General features: G+C 41.7%; 1 protein-coding gene across 2 annotated transcripts in view; it reads right to left on the reverse strand.

Annotated features, from left to right (window-relative positions):
- Window positions 1-20,897, reverse strand: part of FRMD3 (FERM domain containing 3) — a 343,971-nt gene that overhangs the window by 86,800 nt on the left and 236,274 nt on the right. For both annotated transcript variants that reach the window (XM_024995823.2, XM_024995822.2), the window contains exons 7-10: window positions 10,462-10,549; window positions 8,310-8,398; window positions 5,193-5,256; window positions 3,764-3,852 (exon numbers count right to left, since the gene is read on the reverse strand). In XM_024995823.2, coding sequence (XP_024851591.1) covers window positions 3,764-3,852; window positions 5,193-5,256; window positions 8,310-8,398; window positions 10,462-10,549 — 330 coding nt within the window. The remainder of the gene's footprint in view (window positions 1-3,763; window positions 3,853-5,192; window positions 5,257-8,309; window positions 8,399-10,461; window positions 10,550-20,897) is intronic.

A 20,897-nucleotide genomic window follows, 5' to 3' on the forward strand; every position in this document is an offset into this window, starting at 1 on the left:
TCGACATACGCAAAGGCGGGATCGAGCCTCAGGAGTCCCCCTGGAACTCCTCGAGCATCTACCCCCATAACCAGAGCCTGCCTACTTTACTACTTTGTGCTCACCAACACCTCTGACTTTACGGGGGGCTGTCCCCCACCACCTCTTTTGGAGAAGGAGTTAACTTAGAGCTCCAGTTTATAATAATTCCTGGGCGTGATAAGAGTGTTTTAACCTACAAACTCCTCTGAAGGTTCTCTGGCCTGCCTGACAGGCTTGTCCGGCCACATGTGATCACTCACAGCCTCCCAACCGTGAGAGGCACAAGATGCTTTAAACCTTCTAAAAACAGGTTCCTTAGAAAAGTTAGAAAACTATTAGTATAAGTATAATGGGCTAATTAGAAATTGTGTTGGTGAAGGGTTTTTCATTTGCTGAGCCAATGTTTGTTGCTAAGTCTCCATATCCCCTGCCCTTACACACATTAATGAATATATAGAATTAACCTTTGATATTAATCACATTAGACCTTAGGCTAAGTAAATTCTTTCCTTAACTAAAACCCACTACACCCTCACCCTGTAGGAATGTAACTTTATTTGGGTGGCGTCTGTTTTGAGAATAATCAGCCCTGGAGAAATAAGTGTCCTGATTGACTGACCGCTGTCACAAGGAGAGGGTCGTAAATTGTCAGCAGGCCCCCCTGGCCAGAAGATGATGTAACACCCCTAAGACCTCTGTATACATTTGTATGAAGCACCTGACTTTGATAAAAGTCAGGACTGCTGACCCCGCGTGACTTTTGCATAACATCTCAGTGTATAAAAGTAGACCATGGAAAATAAAGAATTGGGATCAGTTTCTCGAAATACTGGTCTCCCCATGTCGCTCTCTCTCTCACTCTGGTTGAGTCTCCATCTGCAGCACAGAACCCGCCATGCTTACTAATTATGCCTGGGCTTCTAAGATCCGACCGGGGAGGCCTCAGTGTCTCCTCTCCTTCGGGAGAACGGAAGGACGCCTGCGGCCTACGTAAGTGGTGCAAACTTCTTGTCTTGAAGTTTTATTCGTCTCCCGCGTAAACCAAGCTACTCAGCCTCTTTTCTCCACTGAATTTTCCTACTGAGCTATCCTCATCCTATTACTCTTTATATCTTTGATAAAATATTTAAAGAAATAGGTCGCCGACGCCGTCCCCGCTTCGAATACCCTGGATCAGCCGGGGCAGGACCCCGGCACCCATGCATGGAGCAGGGAGTCATCATAGTCATAGCAGCAGCTACCACTTATTGATGGTCAGTGTGCCTGGCAGGACTAGACACTGCAGGGCAGGGATTACCAATTGAATTTTACAGATGAAAAATAAAAATAAGGCTCAAAGTGTTCATTGTTTTGTTTCAGGTCACACGACTAGTAAGCAACAGAATCAAGGTTCAAACCCAAGTCTGTTGGCCTCCAAAGCCCATTATTCTTAACATGAGGCCACAGTGATACAAGCAAATCATACGTGAGTCCGAGCTCCCTCCTTTCAACAGATGAGCCAGATGTGGCCAGCCACTGGTTCAAGGTCACACTGCTGGGTCAGGATAAGCTATATCTTTCCTCTTTCTTAAGGAACAGGGATAATTATGGGATAATGGTGGAACACAATGTTTGGGCAAATCTCAGGTCAGGATAAATATTAGGGATTAGAAGTCTCAATGGGAGAGATGGGGTAGCCTGGCAGAGGTGTTGACGCAAGGACCCAGTCAACTCTGTATGGTGCCACCTGTTCTCACAGTTACACTCCTTGGGTCTTCTGAAGCTTCTACAGATGACTGGAAGTGATATCTTTGATATGCCTACTTGGCCCATTCAGTGATAGAATTGTCAGACTACTTTGTTAGCTGCCAGATAATAAGCATACTCCAAATGCCCCAAATGGATTCCTTTGATTGTGGGTTTTCCCGCTTTCTCTCCCCTCTTTTCAATTGTGTTTTTACATTTATTTTACTCCATATACCAACTGACTCTCTCACTCATGATAAAACAATACATGTGCAAAAACTATTCAATGTCCTGAATAATCAGATTGTGGTGATGGTTGCATAAATTGGTGAATTATACTAAAACCACTGAACTTACACATTAAAACCGTTGATTTTATAGTATGTGAGTATTATCTCAAATTTTTTTTTAATGATTAAAAACAAAAACAAAAATGTGTAGGCTCCAACTAAGACTAAGAGCACCAGACTGTCTGCCTTTCCTTCTCTCTGCTGTCATGTGAATGGAGTGGTCTAGACATGCTGAGTTTTCAGAGGTCATCAGCTATTCTTTGTTTACCAGTCTTCAAACACTGCAGGAGACTCACAGATGCCTTGATGTCTTACTGATATGCATCATCATTCCTAGAAGCACAGCATTTTGTGAATCATCTCATCCAAGCGTTTTCAAATTATGCTCCTGATAGTATCTGCCCAAGACTTGGAAATTCTCGTTCCAAACCTGGGAAAGTCATGGGCAAACTCAGACAACTGGTCACCCAACCTCCTGTGGAGCAGTGAGCAATGAGTCAAGGGTCTCTAGTCCCCAGTCCCAACTTGGTCCCCACCAACAGCACAGCTTCTCTATTTTTATCTTTTTTTACATAGGCTTTGTCTACACTTTCTGTGTAAGGAAGAGAGTTCTGTGGCTTAAAAGGGGTTTGAAAAACACTGTTTCAGCCTTCGTTCTCCTGAAGGCCCTTGTAAGCCAAAGCCCAGGATGATCAGAGATTCAGCAGTTTCAGATGAGTCTAATAAGTAAGACTATTTCAGTGTAGGGGGGCAGGGTGGCGGAGTGGAACAAAATCCACCTGGATGAACTCCAGGGGTGAGTGGTGCTGATACCCCAGGCAGGGCTCGCTAGGCTCCTGACTGCGTCCATCACCACTGCTCTTCCAATCAGTAATGATCTCAAAGAGGAGAAGCTAGAACTTACAGAAAAATCCTAAATTTGAACCTCTTTTGAAACCTGAGAGCTTTATGGATGGTTTCTAAAGTTCTATGCAGCACTGACTTTCTACGATCCTAGAAGACCCTGATGGCATTCTACCTACAAACCTTTGGCTCTCATCTCTAAACACTGAAGCCTTCTTACCAGGAATATGTGTGACTCTCTGCCTAAGGTTAATTTTTCTGTTGTTGAGAGCACGTACAACCTAAGCTCAGAGTAAGCCAGAAGTGCTAGAAAGTATTAACTCTACCCTCGTAAGTGTCCCTAAACTAAAATGAATGGGGAATTGGTAGGTAAACAGACCAACCTCTTTGCCAGTCGGTGGAAGAACTTTGAGGCACATTCTGCAGTCTGCTAGGGTTCCCCAGCAGACACAGCTGAGTCCAGTGGCTCACAGTAGTAACTACTCAATATCATGCCCTGTATTTCTTGCTTCCCCTCTCCCTCCTCCACTCCCCTATTGGTACATTCAGTAACCATACCCCATTTGCACTAAGCTCTTCCCAAGGTCTGCTTCTAAGGGGGGCACCAACCAAAAACAGATCCTGTGACATGCTGAATGGAAACAACAATGCCCCTCCCCCCAAAAAGCCCATAGCAATTAGGAAACACCCAGTATAAAGTTCAAGACATGGTCAGGCCAACAGTGGTTGGGAGTCACTCTGAACAATGCAACAAATTTATAACTCACTTAAATATAATAAAAAAGGACTATATTAAAAGAAATGAATATGTAGCTGTTTACAAAACATAAAGGACTCCAGAAGTGCTTTTCAAACCTATGATTAAATGAATAACAGTGACTTACTTATAAAAGGCCTGGTTCTCCACCCCACACTTCCAAAGATGCTTGCAGGCAGCTGGTGTTGAAGTATGAAATGCCAACACGGCTTTTTTCTAATAAAATATAACAAAACAATTAAGGGCACATTAAACACAGTTTAAGTTTTTCATATTTTTCTTTTAAGAATTTACCTATTTGTATCCCATGGCATATCAAACAGAATTGAAGTAACTTATGCATTACTATCAGAGAAGGCAATGGCACCCCATTCCAGTACTCTTCCCTGGAAAATCCCATGGATGGAGGAGCCTGGTGGGCTGCAGTCCATGGGGTCACTAGAGTCGGACACGACTGAGTGACTTCACTTTCGCTGTTCACTTTCATGCACTGGAGAAGGCAATGGCAACCCACTCCAGTATTTTTGCCTGGAGAATCCCAGGGACGGCGAAGCCTGGTGGACTGCCGTCTCTGGGGTCACACAGAGTTGGACACAACTGAAGCGACTTAGCAGCAGCAGCAGCATGCTCTACTATGTACTTAGAAGATGCTAAAATCATATTCCCCCTTCCCTCACCCTTTGCAGATATAACTAACCTCTCCAGGTCCTGTTTTGGATAAAGAACAGCTTCATAATCTTTCTCAACACTCCAGGCATCACCTACCTCTCAATCATACTTGGATGAATTTTAAAATTTGCTCACCGTTCTTGAATAGCTAGTGCTTAAACACTAGGCTCAAGAAAATTGAGAAACTTTCAGACTGAGCTCTGAGGCTCTTCAGTAATGGCCTCCTCTCAAATGATAAACCCAACCTACATGTGGTAACTCCTTGATTTTAAAATTCCCAAGACTTATACTTTTCATAAAACTCTAATCAACACTGGTTGATGTCTATCTTTAAGTACTATTAATTTGTTTCCTAATTTTGTATTCTGGCAATTGATAGAGGTAGGGAGAAGAGCCATTAGCTATTTCTCAAGTCAATGAAAGTTAAAGTGTTAGTATCTCAGTCATGTCTGACTTTTTCTGTCCCCATCGACTGTAGCCCAACAGGCTCCTCTGTCCATGGAATTCTCCAGGCAAGAATACTGAAGTGGGTTGTCATTTCCTTCTCCAGGAGATCTTTCCGACTCAGGGATCAAACCCTGGGTCTCCTGCATTGCAGGTATCTGAGGCACTGGAAAGCCCAAGTCTATTACAACCTAGTTTTTACACAGGGGTATATGGTCAGCATTGTTCACTGGATTAATTCTTAAATGTGTAAACCTGGTGTTATTTACTTCTAAATTTCTGGTATCATCACAAACTTTAACATCATGGTCTTTGGGGGCTATATTACTACAGGCACATGTCATACCTGAAACTTTCTCATGCACAGGCACACCTGCACACACGCATGTACAAACACACGCATGCACACCTGACAATAGACAGGTAGAAAAGCAGTTTCTGACCTCCTTCTGGGTGCCAATCACATAAAATGTCTTCCCTTCAAACTTCAATTTGCAGACATCTGGCCTAAGAAAAGAAAATCTCTTTGGGTGAGAAGAAAAACAAAAAGTGGCAGCTAATTAAGGTACCCGCTTTCCCACAGGAATCCATCTGACTCACAAATGCCAAGCAGACAGCAATGAAACAAGATATTATCTTATTGCTGGAGGCCAAATGAGCAGGGAAGAGCCCCCAAGTGAATTCTACAGCAATTTTCTTCCCAAGAGAGGATCCGTAGGCAGCTCAGAATTGTTTATTTTTTACAGTTAAGCTGCACCTTTCTTCCAAGGAGCTCTAGAGGTTTCACAAATATTAATGACCAATATTAATTGGCCAACCCACTTTGTGAGGTAGGAAGTATGTAATAGTTATTTCAGATTTGGTTAATGAAACCACATGGATTCACAATATCTGTATCCTTTCACATCCATCTCCAAGACATGCACCACATTTCAAAATTCTCATTTCTGCCCTCCCTGTTTATACATGAACCATTTTGTTAGATAATGAAATGCTCAAAACTATAAGGATACCTTGAGGAACTATAGTCAAAAGACTTGAGGCTTCATTTAAAGGAGATGCTCAGTTAAAATCTACCTGAAATGTAGACCTAAGGTCACCTCCTTGTTAAGAAGATAAGTGTAAAGAGAGGAGGGAATTCTATTTTTATTCCTTTGATCTAATTCCTAGGACAGTGATATGTGCCCCTGTGCTTTTCCTGGGGAAAAAGAACAGTGAGGTCATATTAAGCTGTGGTGAGGATTTGCAAGAGGGATAAAGTTCAGTGGATGTTCAAAACAAAACAACGCTAGGTTTAACGTGGGAAGAAAATTTATTTTAGTAACATGTACATGGCTGTTGCAAATGTGTTCCTAAGCCACGGCTGGAAGAGATGGGGATGACAACATCCCACCAGAAATACCAAGATTTAGAACCTAGAAACAGAAGATCTGGGGACTGTCCATCTCAACTCTTCAGTGGACCCGGGAAGAAACTAGAGCTCCAAGGGGAGACACTAGCAATCAATATGCACAGGTCTAACCCATGGACTCGAGCTGAGTGGTACCTAAGGATCAAACACCCTGCAGGACCCTCAAGCCTTTTGTAATTGTAGGAGAGAATGGGGGAAGCCCTGCCCATGCTCCCTAAAGTCAGAAAATCCTTAGAGAACTTATTCTGGAATGGAGTGAAGGGTGGTTAACATCAGAGCTTCTTTACAAATACTGAAGACACAGAGAAGTAAGTAGGTAACCCACCATGCTATGTATTTATAAAACATCCTAGTTCACAAATCAAGTCACTTTCACACACACGATTTCATTTCCTTCTCCCCCATCTCCTTTCTTTCCTGAAAAGTAGTTGGATATAATGAATGCCGATTTTAGGAACGAGTACATTGAGACTCAGACAGTTAAGTGATTTATTAGAGACACACGAAAGTTTGAGAATGCTCATTCTGGAGGAAGAGAGTATGTGGGCACAGATGCGAACTGACAGTATGACATGAATAAAGGCAATGACAGAGTAGGTAGGGAAGATATTTAGGCAAATTAGCGTTCTTAGGAAGAGAAGGCTGATCATAAAAATAGAGCAGAAGGTGTAGGAAGCAAAGTGGACATGAGCTGGTTGATTCTATTCTTGTAGAGAAGGTTTGAAGGGAAGGCAGGTGCTCAGAGAAGAGTGCCAAGAAGCGATGGAGTGGACGGGGACTTGATAAAAAGGTGCTGGAAGAAATCCTGATGCTAAAAGAACCATGAAATGGAGGTTCAGATACGCATGAGAGAGCAATTTCAATCCAGGACTGAGAGTGGATGCCCAGAGGCCCATCAAAAACTTTCGACCCCTAGGGCTCAAGCCAAGAGAGTGAATCCACCACCCAGAGAGACCAGGTGACAAATCTGTCAAGGACCATCAGAGAGGGAACCAAATCAAGCTGAAGCTATGAGCAAGACTAAGCCCTTACAATACTCCAATACACACACAATTTTCAGCTTTCTTCACTCTTTGTGTTTTAAAGTACAGTCAAGATAAGTCCAATTTTTTTGATTTGTCTTTCTTTTTATTTTTAAAAATTTTTTTTATTGGAGTATAGTTATTTAACAATGTTGTGTTAGTTTCTGCCGACTTCTTCACTCTCTACCAAAACATAGTGGGCACTCCTGGTCCATTCTCCCACGTCCTTACGGACAGAATCCATACTTTATTCTTCCTCTAGATCAAGTGTTCATATAGATGATGTTCTCCCCAAGAGGATGAATCTTGATTTGACCAACCTCATCACAGAATTCTACTTCTTGGAAGGATTGGTTTAAAGAGGCACATATGACCCACCCTGCCCAATTACATACACAGGAAATCTCTTACAGAGCTTCTGAAAAAGCTATCCTTGTCTTCACAGGAGACACATGCAAAGGGCTATTCTCCTTGAGGGTGTTGCCATGGGAAGATCTGACAACTGAAGTTGAATGCATGGCCATTTTATCTGGGGACAAAAGCTACCACCCTGCGACTGCAGAGAAGAAAATGCAAAGGCGCAAGTCCTTCATGATGCTGCCAGGTAGTTAAGTTAAAGGACCATGGGGCTGTCAGACCCCTGGAACTTTTGCTGTCCTCTCATCTGTAAGCCACTGTGAGCATACATTCCTGTTCCTTTGAGTCAGAATCATCTTCACTGGTGCTTTTGGATTACAGAGGGGTGGGTCTGCAGCAAGAATTCAACAGAAGAGAATGAAAAGAAGTGACAGAAATAGAGGGGGTCCTTGTTGTCTGAGGGAACTTGCACCCTAACCCTGCCCTGAGGCACCCTGTGGTCACCCCTGGTATTTCTTCACCAGGAGTCCTGGACACCTTCCCTTTGGAGGCAGAGCCTCTGAGCCTGGGACACACTCCAGGTCTCCTGAGGTCTAGGGAAACCAAGATTGAACTTCATTTATAGATGAATAATCTCTTTGTAAGAAGCTTCAAGGCAGGGAAATGGATCTTAGGCATTCTACCTGGCAGTTCCAAATAGAAAGTCAAAGACTGGGAAAGAAAAACAAGATTAAGAAAAAACAAGAATTATTTTCCAAAGAAGTACTCACCACTTTAACAAATGGATTCTCTTATTTCCCTGGAATACCACAAAGCCTGCAGCGGTGAATCCTAAAAATGTTGTTGTGCCTGTTGAATCCTGAAAAAAAAAAAACAAACCAGAAATAAGAACATATTCAATTAAGGAATATCAAATAAAGGGTAAATTATATGCTTATTCATCCTCAGTCTGGGTGAATTTTAGGTTAAGTACAAAGATCATAGCCATAAACTAAGTTTCTAAGATGGGACTTCCAAGGATAATACCTCTAAAATGTGGGCGAGGGCCAGGAATGTGTAGCTTTTCTATTTGAGGAGTGGACCTCTGCCTCCCCAGAAACCTCCTGGGAAAATACAGGTTACTCCCAAACCACTAGTCTACTTCCAAGTGCCTTATGGGACTACCTGAGTTGTCAGATCTACCATGTCAATAGGAAAACTGTTCTTGGTTGTCATTAGCCCTGAAACCAAAGCCCTGAGCATCTAAACTAACTAGTCAACCCCATATGTGATTTCTGGTAATGTAAAAATAAAGATATGCCTGGAAATGCCTCCTTTGATTCCAGCCTCCAGCAGGAAAACTAAGCATGGATAAATTAAGGCAAAGGAACAACAAAGATAACAACAAAACTCAAGTCAGTCTCCAGGTAATAAATAAAACAGACAGAGAGGATCAGATTTGTGGATAAAATCTAATTCATGAAGTGGAATAATCTAATTTATACCATTAGCAGAAAGAGACATCTGGCAAATACTCTGAAATAATCATGTGGGCAGAGGCAGAAGATGCACATGCCACTGTCAACCAGCCTGCCAGCTCTCTGCCCAGGCTGCACCTTCACATCCCCATGCGACTGGACAACAGGGCATGATGGGGCTCCTCAGGCCCTTCTAAGGTCCAGCCTGAGCTGTGAGCTCTAGTACTGGGGACTTCACCGAATACCATTAGCTGGTCCCACCTGGGTAAAGAAATGTCCCGCTGCTGCTGCTGCTAAGTCGCTTCAGTCGTGTCCGACTCTGTGCGACCCCGTAGACGGCAGCCCACCAGGCTCCCCTGTCCCTGGGATTTTCCAGGCAAGAACACTGGAGTGGGCTGCCATTTCCTTCTCCAATGCGTGAAAGTGAAAAGTGAAAGTGAAGCCACTCAGTCGTGTCCAATTCTTCGCGACCCCATGGACTGCAGCCCACCAGGCTCCTCCATCCATGGGATTTTCCAGGCAAGAGTACTGGAGTGGGGTGCCATCACCTTCTCCGAAGAAATGTCCTAGTATGACTCAAAAACACACCTTTAAGAGCCTGGTTGATATAAATGCTTAGTTTAGGATTCAGGTTAGTGTCTGGTTTATGTGCAGTGGGTTTAGGATATGAAAAGAACACTGTTTTCATAAAATGCTTCTGAAACACATGTGCTTGAGTACCACATTGGGAGCTTGTTTAAAAGGCAGGTTCCAGGTTCCCCAGAGATGCTGATCGATGGCTCTGGGGTGGGGCCTGAGTGTTTCTGATACACGTGGTCTTGATCTCCCACTTGAGAGAAAAACTGTCAAGTAATTCAAGTAAAGGAAGAAAGAAAAATATATACTCTAAAGATCAATTAAAAGATTTTCCCTTCCACTTGTGTGTGTGCTATGTTGCTTCAGTCGTGTCCAATGCTTTGCGACCCCATGGACTGTAGCCTGCCAGGCTTCTCTACAATGAGATTCTCTAGGCAAGAATAGTGGGGTGGGTTGCTATGTCCTCCTCCAGAGGATCTTCCCAACCCAGGGATCAAACGCACGTCTGTTACATCTCCCTGCACTGGCAGGTAGGTTCTTTACCACTAGCGCCACCTGGGAAGCCCTTCCTTCTGCTTATCCATTGTTAAAGACTGCATTCTTGCTGGCAATGGCCTTTGCAAACAAACCTGTTAGGATCCCACAACTTCTCAGGGGGTAAAACCATCCAATTGATGGATGAGTGGATGAGCAAGCAATTAGAAGACTCCAATGGAGAAAATCAACTACCCAAATGTATGACTGCAGGACACTGTTGTCCCTTCTCATTAGGGGTGATGGATCAGGCTGTGGGAATATCCTAGAAGGGCTCCTTTAGGCCTGTATACCAATTAACTGTCTTTTGGGTGAAACAATCATTATCTGTCAACCTGTGGAGAGAGGTAGTTACCTTGCATGGGTGAGGATCCACCCCATAGGTTTCCAAAGTGTGAGCTTTCAGGAGTAAGTTAAATTCAGCAACAGGTGGGCTCTGCCCTCTGAAATCACACAAGATTCAGGGAGTTAACATGAAAAATAACAGAACCATGGGGTCCCTTCAATCAATAAAATATATTCTTAACTAAATCAAGAGAGAAATCCCTATAGAAATAGTGATCAATAAACTGGTCATTATTCCCCTCACAAGCAGCTTTTGCTAAGAAATCTTAGCCCGTGTTCCTTGGTTAATTGTTCCATAATAAACACATATGTGCTGTAAAGACTCCAGTGACCAGGACAGTTAAATCAAGGTTATCAAGTTACCAATAAGTAGGCCCTTGCAAATCCAATCTTAATACGAACTAAAACTCAGCATCTGTTCTTTCCTACTTATTTCAAAAGATTCTCCAGGATATAGGGCATTTTTTTCTTGTTTGGGGTACAAAGTGTTACACTATCAGCAGCCTAAACAGAGCCATCCAGGAAAGAAGAGCTGTCAACCATTCTATCGGAAAGCCCTGGATTTTGAAAGGAAACCTCAGCCATTTCTAGTCTGAGCTGTGTCCTCCAGGGTGGTAAACAAGGTCTTGGCCCCAGGAAGAGAAAGGGGGCTGCAAATACAGATGGCTGTGAAGTCCTTTCAGGGCTAGCTTCCAAACAAGGATTATGCAGCATTTCAAAGACTCTGCTTTTGACTAACATTAATATCTCACATGTATCATAGAGAATCCAAACCATTCTCCAAGGATAGTAAGTAACCTGAGCAACCAAGAAGAGTTTGCTAACAACAGGAATTCAGGTTTATATTCACAGTAGAACTATACTGCAATATTAATTCTATTTCCATGCATGCCTCTCCCCAAGATGGATTCCCTTCCCACTCCCTCATGACAGCTAAGAGTCCTTATGCTTCTAATCAAAACAGTATCCCAATTTTCTTCTCTGTGAAGCTTTTCAAAATCTCTTTACTCTGAATATTCACCCTGATACGTCTAAGGAACATCTTTATTCATTTGTCAAGATGAGCACTGTGGTTGTTTAGTCACCAAGTCGTGTCCAACCCTTTTGCAGCCTCATGAACTATACAGCCCCCCAGGCGCCTCTGTTCTTGGGATTTCCCAGGCAAGAATACTGGAGTGGGTTGCCATTTCTTTCTCCAGAGGATCTTCCTGACCCATGGATAGAACCCGTGTCTCCTGCATTGGCAGGCAGATTTTTTACCACTGAGCCACCTGGGAAACCCAAGCACTATAGGGACACTTTTCATCAGACAACTCTTCTCTTTCTAATTTTCCTTCTTTATTTTTGGCTGTGCTGGGTCTTTGTTGCTGCATGGTCTGCATTTTTTTAGTTGCGGCGAGTGGGGGGTTGCATTCTTGTGGCAATGCACGGGCTTCTCTCTGCAGTGGTTTCTCTTGTTGTGGAACACAGTCTTTAGACCTCAACAGGCTTCAGTAGTTGCAGCTTCAGCTCTAGAGCACCATGGGCTCAATAGATGTAGAGCATGGGCTTAGCTTCTTCAAGGCATGTGGGGTCTTCCCAGATCAGGGACTGAACCAGTGTCTCCTGCACTGGGAGGCGGATTCTTTACCAGTGAGCTACCAGGGAGGCCCCCAGACAACTCATCTTTGGCCATTTGATTTTTTTCTTCTCTTCACAGTCTCCTTCCTCACCTCAACCACTCTCTCTTGCTTCTCTCTTTTGAGAGACCTTAGTAAATGGATCTTGAAACTCCTAGTATTATCCTCTATGTCTTTTTAAGCTTTCATTCTTTAAATCTGCTTTTTATATTACATTCCAAATTATTTCTTTATTCAAGCCTCCAGTTTAATTTCTTCTTCAGCTGTGTGCATCCTATTTTTCATTCCATTTATGAGTGATTTTTAAAATATCAATTAAATGTTTCACTTCCAATGTAATATTTACTTGGCTCTTGAAATAGATGCCTGTTCTTGTTTTATGAAATAAATTCTTCTTTCTCCTCTGAGGATATCTACTTGGTTTCTTTTAAAGTCCAATCCCTTTGATTCCATTAATACTACTTTCTTGGTGACCGCCCTTTGGTTTGTTGCATCAGAGTGTCTTATTCAATGAACTGATGTTTCCTTCGTAAGTGTTTGGTGATTCTTGGTTTGATGCTCATCCTTGTATTTTATGTTATTTGTTTAGTACAATGGCCTCCAGAGGGTGTAGGGAAGGGCAGGACATGTCATATGAGAAGAGTATGAGTTAGTAACTTGATTTCAGGCTGAAGACTGTAGTTCCTTCAGGGTATTATCCATACAAGTACCTCCAGCTCAAGCCTGCTATTGCCTATGACTTAGCACAAGGGAACCAATGTTCCAAATGCACCCACCATGATGGCTGCCCCGTTATCTGTTGCCAGAAGTACATGTATATGTGTTTGACCTGGATTCCTTCCATTTGTTTCCTATCTTCCAGAGATACCACAGGACTGCTGATGCAATAATGGTAGTCTTTCTTGCATCTGCTTTCTAATACATTTTCTATTATCCACAGGGACTTGGAGAAGGAAGGGAAGGGAGCCAGAAATGCTACCTTTTTCTTTTAATAGAGGGGATAATCTTTAAATTCATCCTTTACAGAATATATTCCTGAGGGATTAACTCAAACACCTGCTTTAGGAGAGTTGCTGCTGCTGCTAAGTCGCTTCAGTCGTGTCCGACTCTGTGCGAACCCATAGACGGCAGTACACCAGGCTCCCCCGTCCCTGGGATTCTCCAGGCAAGAGCACTGGAGTGGGGTGCCATTTCCTTCTCCAATGCATGAAAGTGAAAAGTGAAAGTGAAGTCGCTCAGTCGTGTCTGACCCTCAGCGACCCCATGGACTGCAGCCTTCCAGGCCCCTCTGTCCATGGGATTTTCCAGGTAAGAGTACTGGAGTGGGGTGCCATTGCCTTCTCCTGCTTTAGGAGACTTAAGTCTTTCTAAAGCCTTTCCTGATTTTCTCTTTAGTTTTGGTGTTCTGAAATTTCACTGGGATATATATAAAAGGCGCCTCTTTATTTATTCACCCCGCTCGGCACTATATGACCCTTTCAATCCATCAAATCCATCAGGATCATTTCTTTGATTCTTTTTTTTTCAAGTCATAGTCATAATTATTTCTCTTCTTGACAAAGTAACAAAAGATTCAAGAAAATCACCAAGTATTTTGTTGGAGAAGGGAAAAGGGAATTTCTGAAAGTTTTTTCAAAACATACAGGTATTTCTCTCTTCATAGCTCTCTCATAAGTTCCTGAAGTAAATGCCTATGTTTCACCAGAAAATAAAGCAAATTATTGAATCCAAATATTAGGGGCTTCCTGCCTTCTTACCATGCCCACCCCACCCTCACATACACACTGTCTCTATTCTCTCTCTCTCACTCTTTCATACACTCTCTCTACCCCCTGGCGGGGAACAAAGCACAAAGCTGAGCTAACTGGCATGTTCCTAAGCAGCACCCCACTCCAGTGGCCCTCAAAGCAAAACTTCAGCTCAATGACCCAGATGGAGGCCAAAGAGAACCAGGACTAGAGGTAAAGCAGCTGGCTCAGTGCCTCCCACAGCCACAGGCCATCAGCTCTGCTCCGGGAAATCCTGCTGCTTCACATGAAAGCCTCTTACTCTGCCCCATACTAAGAAGAGCTCCTCTGCTCCAGAGAGCTGGCCATTCCCCTTAGTGGTAAACTGTCAGCCTTTTTTGTCTAAGCCGCATATTGGCTTTTTTTTTTAATTGGAGGATAATTGCTTTACAATGTTTTGTTGGTTTCTGCTGTACAATGATGTGAATCAGCCACAAGTATACATATCTTCCCTCCCTCCTGAACCTCCTTCCAACCCCTCCTCCACCCTACTCCTCTAGGTTGTCACAGAGCACCAGGATGAGCTCTTGGTGTTATACAGCAACTTTGCACTAGCTACCCATTATAAACATGGTATTGCATATGTTTCATTGCAACTCTTTCAAAAACCATCCCACCCTTTCCCTACCCCATTGTGTCCACAGGTCTGCCCTCCATTCCTGCTCTGCAAACAGGTTCATCAGATACATTTGTCTGCATTTCATATATATGCATTAATATATATTTGCTTTTCCTCTTTATGACTTACTTCAGTCTGTATAACAGGATCTAGCTTCATCTACCTCAGTTCAACTGACTCAAATTCATTCCTTTTTATGACTAATATTCCATTGTATGTGTGTATGTATATATACATACATATCATAGCTTCTTTATCCATTCATCTGCCAATGTACATCTAGGTTGCTTCCATGTCCTAGCTATTGTAAATAGTGCTGCAATGAACATTGGGGTACGTGTGTTTTTTTGAATTAAGGTTTTCTCAAATTTTGTATGCCTAGTAGTGAGATTGCTGGTAGTTTTATTCCTAGATTTTTAAGGAATCTCCCTATTGCTCTCCATAGTGGTTATGTCAATTTACATTCCCACCAACAGTGCAAAAGGGTTCCCGTTTCTCCACACCTCTCCAGCATTTATTGTCTGTAGACTTTTTGATGATGGCCATCCTGACCAGTGTGAGGTGATACCTCATTGCAGTTTTGATTTGCATATTTGTAATAATGAATGATGTTGAGCATCTTTTCACGTGTTCATTACTCATCTGCATGTCTTCTTTGGAGAAATGTCTGTTTCTCCAAAAACTGGAGAAACATTTTTTTCCCATTTTTTGATTGGGTTGTTTGTTTTTCTGATATTGAGATGCATGAGCTGCTTGTGTATTTTGGAGATTAATCCCTTGTCAGTTGCTTCATTTGCAATTATTTTCTCACATTCTGAGGGTTGTCTTTTCATCTTGTTTATAGTTTCCTTTGCTATGCAAAGACTTTTAAGTTTAATTAGGAACCATTTTTTTATTTTTGTTTTTATCTCCATTACCCTGGGAAGTGAGTCAAAGAGGATCTTGCTGCCATTTATGTCAAAGAGTGTTTTGGCTATGTTTTCCTCTAAGAGTTTTATAGTTTCTGTAAACTGAACATTGTTTATTCTTGAAATTCAAGTTCAGTTTTAAAGCACACCTTTTCTATTCAATCTGGGAACAAGTTAATTTTGAAAGGTTATAATTTAGAAGTTCATATTGGAAAGTGAGGAACTTTTTGCTTACCTAGGTGGTCTCTTTCTGACCACTTTCCTGTACTTTTATATGATGAACATCTAATTGCAAACACTCCACCCCAGATGGTAGCAGGGATGCAGTGCTATACAGCTCTGGAAAGCACACCATTGAACTCAAAGACTTCTTTTCATCCAGAGCATCACCCAGAAGTGAAAAGGCAAGCCCCAGTATGGGAAAAGATTTTGGCAACGTGTACAATAAAGAAAGGACTCCTATGTAGAACAAAAAGAAAAGCCTCCAATAAATCAATAACAAACAATAAAATAATTTAAAAAGATAACTCAGGAGGAAAAATGGCAAAAGACTTGAATACATACTTCACAGAATAAGATATTCAAATAGCTAATAATCACATGAAAATGTCCTCAACTTCTTTAAGGTCAGGAAAATGAAAAACTTTAAGAAGTTATTTACACATTCATTTGACAGCCAAAATTTAAAGGAATACCAAGCACTCATGAGAATGTGCAGCAAAAGCAACTGTCATATACTCCTGGTGGAAGAGTAATTTGGTAGAACTATCTGGAAAACTGAAAAAACTTATCTACTGAAGTTAAACATACTGACCTATAACACGGCAATTCCACTCAAAATTATACATACAACAGGCTCTAGACCTGCTGCATCAAGAAACACATAGAATTTTCACAGGAGTGCCATTTGTAATAACAAAAAATAGGAAACAAATGTCTACCAACAGTAGATTGGATATACAATGGAACACTATACAGCTGTTTTCACACACAAAATGAGTGACCATTACAAAAATAAAACTGAATGAAAGAGGCCAGATATAAACATATACCCACTGAATGAACTCCATTTATATGACTTTTTCAAATTAGCAAAACAAAACTAAAATATTTAGAGTCAGAGATGTGATTACCTTTCGGGGGGAAGGGAGAAGATAAAGATTGGAAAGGGGCAAAATAGGGACTTCTGAGGAATTACCAATTCTCTATTTGACCTGGGTGGTGGTTACATACGCACTTGCTTTGTAATTTATGTTTTGTTGACTTTTCTCAGCTGGTATTGTGCTTCCACTTCTTAGAGTTTAAGAAAAAAAGGAAAGGAAAGGGAAAAGACTGTGAAGCACTGGGGACTCATACACTATGGATGTGAAGGGAGCAGCCTTTTCAGCAAACAAGCTACCATCTCCTAGAAAAGCTGAAATTGTGCAAACTCCATGACCCAGGTCTGAACCTGCTTTCTACACCTAGGTTGTATCTATGCTAGGGACTCTTTTACTTATATCCCTATGAGAAGTATTCAAGAAGCCATAGTAATTTTGTTTATAACAGCAGAAACCTAGAGACAATGTCCATCAACAGGAGAATGAATACATTAAATGTGACATGTTCATATGATAGAAAATTAATTACACAGAAGCAGAAATGAACACCTATGACTGTATGCATCAATGTGAAGAACCTCAAAACCATAATATTGGTGGGGGGGAGTGAAAAACATGGATAGAGTTTGATTTCATTTGTATGAATGTCAAAAACAGGAAAAAAAAGTATATATTACTTACTGATGTATAGAGTATATTTATAAAAGCAAAATAAGAGAATGAATAACCTAAAATTCAGAATAGCATAGAGAAGGAAGGGAGGTGATTTGGGAGGGTCAGGTTAGGAGACCTGAGAGCATCTGGTACTATTCTAATTCATAAGCAAAGTTATGGGGTCATGGGTGTTTTTCAACTACTCTTTAAATTACACATATATTGCATATACTCTTTTATATTTTATTCATTTACAATGATTAAAAGAGAAATAATTCCTGCCTTTTTTAATAGAATAATTACTGGGTGAAGCATTACACAATCTAAAAGCACTGCTGAATTAAACAGAATAGGTCAGGAATATAACAGATATCCATGCAGAGCCACCTTTTACTAAACTCTCCTGTTCTGAGCAATATATAATTGTTTATATTGCCAAGCAGTAGATATATTTTTTTTCACTTAATATTCATCAAGCAGGAATTCTTATGCTTATTTTATAGATGAGGATTCTGACACTTAAAGAGGAAGAGTAACCTGTTCAAGGTTACTCAAGTATTAAGTGGAGGAGTGAATACAAATCCAAGGCAGCCTGGTTCCAACATGCTTCTCAGGACCTGCACTAACAACACGATATGGTCCAGGGTCATCTGCCTGCTCTCATGGATACCAGGCTGAGCATTTCCAACTGACATGGTTTCTACTGGTTCTTCTAAAAAGCACTTTTCAAATTCTAAGCATTTTTCATCTTATCAGTGATGAGGCACTCCATCCCTGATGACAGATATTTAGATCTGATTAGACAGCAGTGATGTTTCCATTTTAATCTAGGTCAGAGATCCCCAGACTAGACTCTCTGTGCGCTAAATCCAGATCACTGTCTGGTTTTACACAGCCCTGAGCTAGGAATGTTTTTTGGTGTTTTTTTTTCCCCATTTGTAAATGGCCCGAAACGATCAAAGAATAATTTAATGCCCTGTGAAAATTATGTGATGTTCGAATTTTAGTCTCCATCAATTAAGCTTTTTTTGAACAAAGACACACCCATTTGCTTGGGTGCCATCTGTGGACACTGTCATGTTATGACGGCAAAAGGCGTGATTGCAACAGAAACCATGTGTCCTGCAAAGCCTAAGGTATTTACTAAATGGCCTAGGATAGAAAAGTTTGCTGAACCCTGATCTAGGAACTGAACACAGGAATAGAAAACTGAAGCTGTGTCTGTCTGTTTCCACACAATAAAGATTAAAAATAGTACCTATCTCTAAGATTTGGTATAAAGAATAAACAATTAACAGATATAAAGCCATCGGATTAGCACCTGGCACAGAGCGTGCTTCCTCCTTGTCCTCAGAATAGCATTTGTTCCCTTGCTAGCTCTGCACATGACTGAAATCAGAAATCTTTTTTTGGTGGAAGCGTCAGGAAGCATGCCAAGGTATTTACAATAGAGCAATGACCCCTCTTCAAAATAAAAGTACTCAAATTGGTATCGTTTGCATTGGGTTTGACTTAGATCTCCAATGGCTACACACTTAACAGAGTTAATCTAAAAAATCATATACAAAGAAAGGCTACAAATGTTCAGAGAAGGAAACAGGTTCAAAACCAAAAGGGAAAAAGTAGAGATCTCAACAGCACTAAGAAAATCCTGAGTTTCCCTGACTCATTAAGGAAGCAACCATTTAGTAGGTTTTCAGGAAGACAATAAGCTCAATTAAATAGAAATTTGTTTTTCTTTCAAATCTCCCACTGGCCATTTGTTTCTGGCAAAAACTCTGTTTGGTAATGGAAAATAATGATTTTCTATCCTTTAAATCTTGCACCAGGAACTGTTCTACTAAGATTAATAGTGTCTCTAATGAGATATTTAGAGATAAAGACCAGTGTTATGCTGAATTCTTTTTCGAGAACTAATAATTCTTAAGATATGCTTTTCTAATAAAATAGGCAAGGTCAAGTGATTATGTATTTAGCTATATATCTTCTTTCTGCCTGTCTTGAATACCTTTTTATGGCCAAGAGGAACACTCTCTTCTTGATTCTCCTTTAGCATATCACTGCATAGAGTACAAAAATGCACAGCATCCCAAGAAGAAATGCAAATTATTAGTGGACCCTAATTGTGGAGTGAGGTGTGAATCTTGCCAGCAATGACTTGGGCCACTTGGAGCACAGTTGGACAGCGAAGGGGGTGGATTTGGCTCCACCTGATCCATTTGGGTCTGCAAGCTTCAGAATTAGGCTCATGGTTATAAGATCAATAGAATGATCTGCTACTGCAAAGTAGAATTCTCAGCGTGCCTTAGCTTAGGTTTTGGTGCAACTGGGTTGCAACTTTAGAGTTTGTTTACTACTGGCTCAAAAGTTTAAGAGTGCTCTCAGAACTTGCCCTTCAGCAGGGCTTGGATTCTTAGCATCCACGAGACTCTGGAGAGCTTGCTATGCTTTACAGCTTTGCTGTCAACTCTCTGAGCTTCAGGAAATCTCCTTTGCTCTTCAGTCCCACCCACGGCTCTCTGCACCTCAGATGATTATTTTTCTTCCTGTGGTCGTGTCCGTCGCCATGGTCAAGGGATGTTCTGCCGTGGCTCAAGGTCAGCAGTGCCTGAGAGGGGTTTCACTCAGCCTTCCCGCCCTGTCCAGCTTTGGCATACTGTCCTTCTTCACTCAGGGAAGGCCTGGGGTCCCAGACTCCAACTCACGCTAGAGACTCTGGGGTTCCAACCAGTCAGGTCAGCCCACTCATAGTCACTAAAGGCTTGTTAAAGGCTTAGCGTCCTCCCTGCCCCCCACCTCTGGCATATTCCTCCTCCTCTCCCTACCACCAGAGGTGAAAGCAGCAGCGGGTCTCTGCTGCCCCAGGAAGGACATTCTGGATTTTAGTACATTGAGGTTTCTTTGCATCCTCATGTTCAGATGAGTTTTTAAAATATGACTTTGTAATTTGTCTAGCTTATTGATGCTATCTTGGTGTTAGAGGGAGATCAATGTCTCATGCTTTCCACATCCTAACTGGAAGAGTGCCCAGTCTGTCATTTCTCTTTACTTAGGGAAATTATATTCTGTAAAATCTTTGAGGACCATTAGGGACCACATCAATGCAGAGCATTAAGTAGAATGCTACAAATGTGGGTGGTTGCCATGCTCTGGAGGAGACAGTGGTGATGCTCTGGGGCCAGGCAGGGACAAGACATACAGAAGAGCAGCCACTTAGAGAAACTTCAGGGTACTTTATAGGAACACTCAGGTTTCAGGTCAAGTTCTGTTGCTTCATAATTGTATAGCCTTGAATAAGTGAGTTTCTCAGGCCTCTGTTTCCTTATTGGTGAAACAAGGTGGTCACAAACAATCAAATGGAGGAAGAATGTGAACGGGCTGAGCAGGATGGTGGCGACTCAGGGAACAAATGACTCTTTTAAAGGGCACTGCTGCTTAGCTTTGCTGTGTTGGTCTCAGGGCTTTGTGTTAACAAATCCCGCAGGTGCAAGGAAAGCTCGAATTTTATTCCAACTGATTTCCACTTTTCAAAACTATTATTTGGCCTAAAAACATCTATCTGTGTCAGATGGTAGTCCAAGGATTATCATTATAACCCCTGCTTTGGACTCCAAGAGTCTCTCAAGTGTCATAACTAGCTGTCAAGTTTCTTTGCTTTGGACCAGTGACCTCTTGATATTCAAAGGCTTTGAATGTTAATTATAGCTATGCTGCTAAGTCGCTTCAGTCGTGTCTGACTCTATGTGACCCCAGAGACGG

This window comes from Bos taurus, chromosome 8 (genome assembly GCF_002263795.3).
Source record: "Bos taurus isolate L1 Dominette 01449 registration number 42190680 breed Hereford chromosome 8, ARS-UCD2.0, whole genome shotgun sequence".
Classification (NCBI taxonomy): domain Eukaryota; kingdom Metazoa; phylum Chordata; class Mammalia; order Artiodactyla; family Bovidae; genus Bos; species Bos taurus.